Below are 2,485 nucleotides of genomic sequence, written 5' to 3'. Positions count from 1 at the left end.
TATCCATCATAATCATTATTAAGATTATCATAATTATTAACGTGATCATTATTATCACTTTTATTTTGAAAACTTTTATTGTTGTTTGCTGTTACGTTCTTGTTACTTTTTTTCTCTCTCTTTTTACTTGCGTCTGAGATCCAAAAAGTACCTCATATTTACGAAGGATAACGAGCCCGGATAACAAGCTCTTTCTTCAGGTGCATTTCAGCAACCACAAGAGCATTCAGAGTACAAAAAGAGAGAAGAAAATGCGACATGATCCCCCTTTTTGGCAAGTTGATTATGGCAATAATGGACTCTCACGTAGTTTCCTAATTTAGGTGTAACTAACCCTTTTATCTACCCAAGACAAGGTCTCTTTTTGAGACGTATATACTTAACCCTTTGCCTCTATATGGGTACTTGCATAGACGTTCCTTGGACACAAGATTACCACTACTCCGATAACCAGATTTGAAAAAACCTTCAGATTGATTTTTAATTAATTTTTGATTTTAACGATGTATATAAGAGGAAAACGAAAGAAAATCAATCTTCCTCCCTGTGTAATTAGAATACTTCGTCATGCCAATATTCACTCGCTCAAAGAATCCTCTGATGTAACCAACGCCATAGCTCTCCCTCTCATTGTACTTATGAATTTATTCTGGTCCATTAGGAGTATTTTGATCGTACCTCTAGGAAATATACACTTTCCTTTCCAGGTTTGTCAGAGTGCCTGATGTCGTTATGGTATCCTTAACAACTTGAACGTACACTCTCTTCTCCTCCATAAGTGTCCTATGTCCTTCCCAACAACTATAGTTTTAAAGAATTTTCCGATTTTCGAAACAAATACAGTCCCTCGCAATTATAGAAAAGAACTTTTTCTTTCTTCGAGGGTGTGTTTCAACCACTCTTGTGCCTCAGGGCTTTTTCAGATAGCTTTAGGTATTCCCTTTCCTTCCTTAGACACTTCAATTATACTAGAGAAAATGCTAATTTCCCCAGACAGGTGTGCTTCGCCGAATGTTCATACACTTATCTTCCCAGCAAGTGTACTTCGATCGGCGCACTCTAAAAGAATCCTCAGATACACGAGACCTTTTCTCAAAGAAACCTTTCTCCCCCCGCCCCAGGTGTACTTCGACAACCGCACCCTCTTCGCCAACGTGACCTCAAACCGTCCCAACTTCAACGTGAGTCGCCTCGACGCCGGCACGAGCTACCAGATCAAGGTGTACGTGAGTCACGGCCCCGTCACGTCGCAGCCCGTCGTCGTGTCGGCCTACACGTCGCGCACCTCCAGGACCGCGCCAGGTGAGGAGAGAAGCTTTTGTATTTATGTATGTTTTTTTTTTCCAAGGTGTATTTGTTCATGAAATCCACAAAACTTTTATTTAAACCACCGCGCCAGGTGAGGAGAGAAGCTCTTGTATGTATGTATGTATGTATGTATATTTTTCTTATTTGTTCCAAGGTGTATTTGTTCATGAAATCCACAAAATATTTAAACCAGACCGATTTCCTCTCTTGCTTCTCACCAAACCAAATGTAAGAGCTTTTCCAACCAATTTTCCTTTTTTTGTGGAAAACAATACATCAAAACGTATGTGGCGGCTTTGTTCAGTCGTATGCATTGCATCTGGAACCACACGAGGTATGAACTTTTCAAAGCGGTATTTTGCAACCAATTCTTTCTGATAACTTTTGTCAGATGGATGAAAGGGTTGGATGCAGCTGTATGGGTTTATGGTTAGCACTGCACAGCGACACACCCAAAATATACACGGACCTGCACACATGCGGACGACGCGCGCGCGCACACACACACACACACACACACACACACACACACACACACACACACACACACACACACACACACACACACACACACACACACACACACACACAAACAGGCACATGCACATACTACTCAACAAACACATATCCGCTACATTCTACACAAACGAACACACAACCTGATGAGCTTAAATGCTATTCTCTCTCTCTCTCTCTCTGTCTCTCTCTCTCTCTCTCTCTCTCTCTCTCTCTCTCTCTCTGTCTCTCTCTCTCTCTCTCTCTCTCTCTCTCTCTCTCTCTCTTTACCTATCTACCTGCATGTGAGTGTGTTTGTCTGTGTTTGTTCATTATAATCACACATTTCTTTTTCGGATCCTGTCCTTCGTTCAGATAATAAAAAAAGTATTAGAACCAAACAGATCTGCAAACAAGGATTATTTTTCTTTGCTACAGGTAAATAGCATTGTAATGATGGAGATATTACCATTGGCAATTTATCATAGGATCAGTGATTATGGCAATATTAATAGTTTGTGACAGTAACTTCGTATTGATATTGAGTGTAACAATGGTATTGATAACGACTTATAAATATATTGATAGTGGGAGTTAAAGGTACATCGATGTTGATTATAATCGGAAATGAGCATACTGCACAATATCATTTCCAAGAAATTCCTTCTTATTGTGACATCAC

The 2,485-nt window shown here is 40.1% G+C and overlaps 1 protein-coding gene across 1 annotated transcript in view; it reads left to right on the top strand.

The window, feature by feature from the left end:
- The first annotated feature begins 258 nt into the window (after positions 1-258).
- LOC138864682 (uncharacterized) overlaps positions 259-2,485 on the top strand; it is a 24,377-nt gene continuing 22,150 nt past the window's right edge. The window contains exons 1-3 of the mRNA XM_070132547.1: positions 259-306; positions 662-735; positions 998-1,302. Of these exons, the coding sequence (XP_069988648.1) occupies positions 259-306; positions 662-735; positions 998-1,302 (427 nt within the window). The remainder of the gene's footprint in view (positions 307-661; positions 736-997; positions 1,303-2,485) is intronic.

This window comes from Penaeus vannamei, chromosome 17 (genome assembly GCF_042767895.1).
Source record: "Penaeus vannamei isolate JL-2024 chromosome 17, ASM4276789v1, whole genome shotgun sequence".
NCBI classification, from domain to species: domain Eukaryota; kingdom Metazoa; phylum Arthropoda; class Malacostraca; order Decapoda; family Penaeidae; genus Penaeus; species Penaeus vannamei.
The sequence above is the reverse complement of the archived record's forward strand: the minus strand, read 5'-3'. Positions and strand labels throughout refer to the sequence as shown.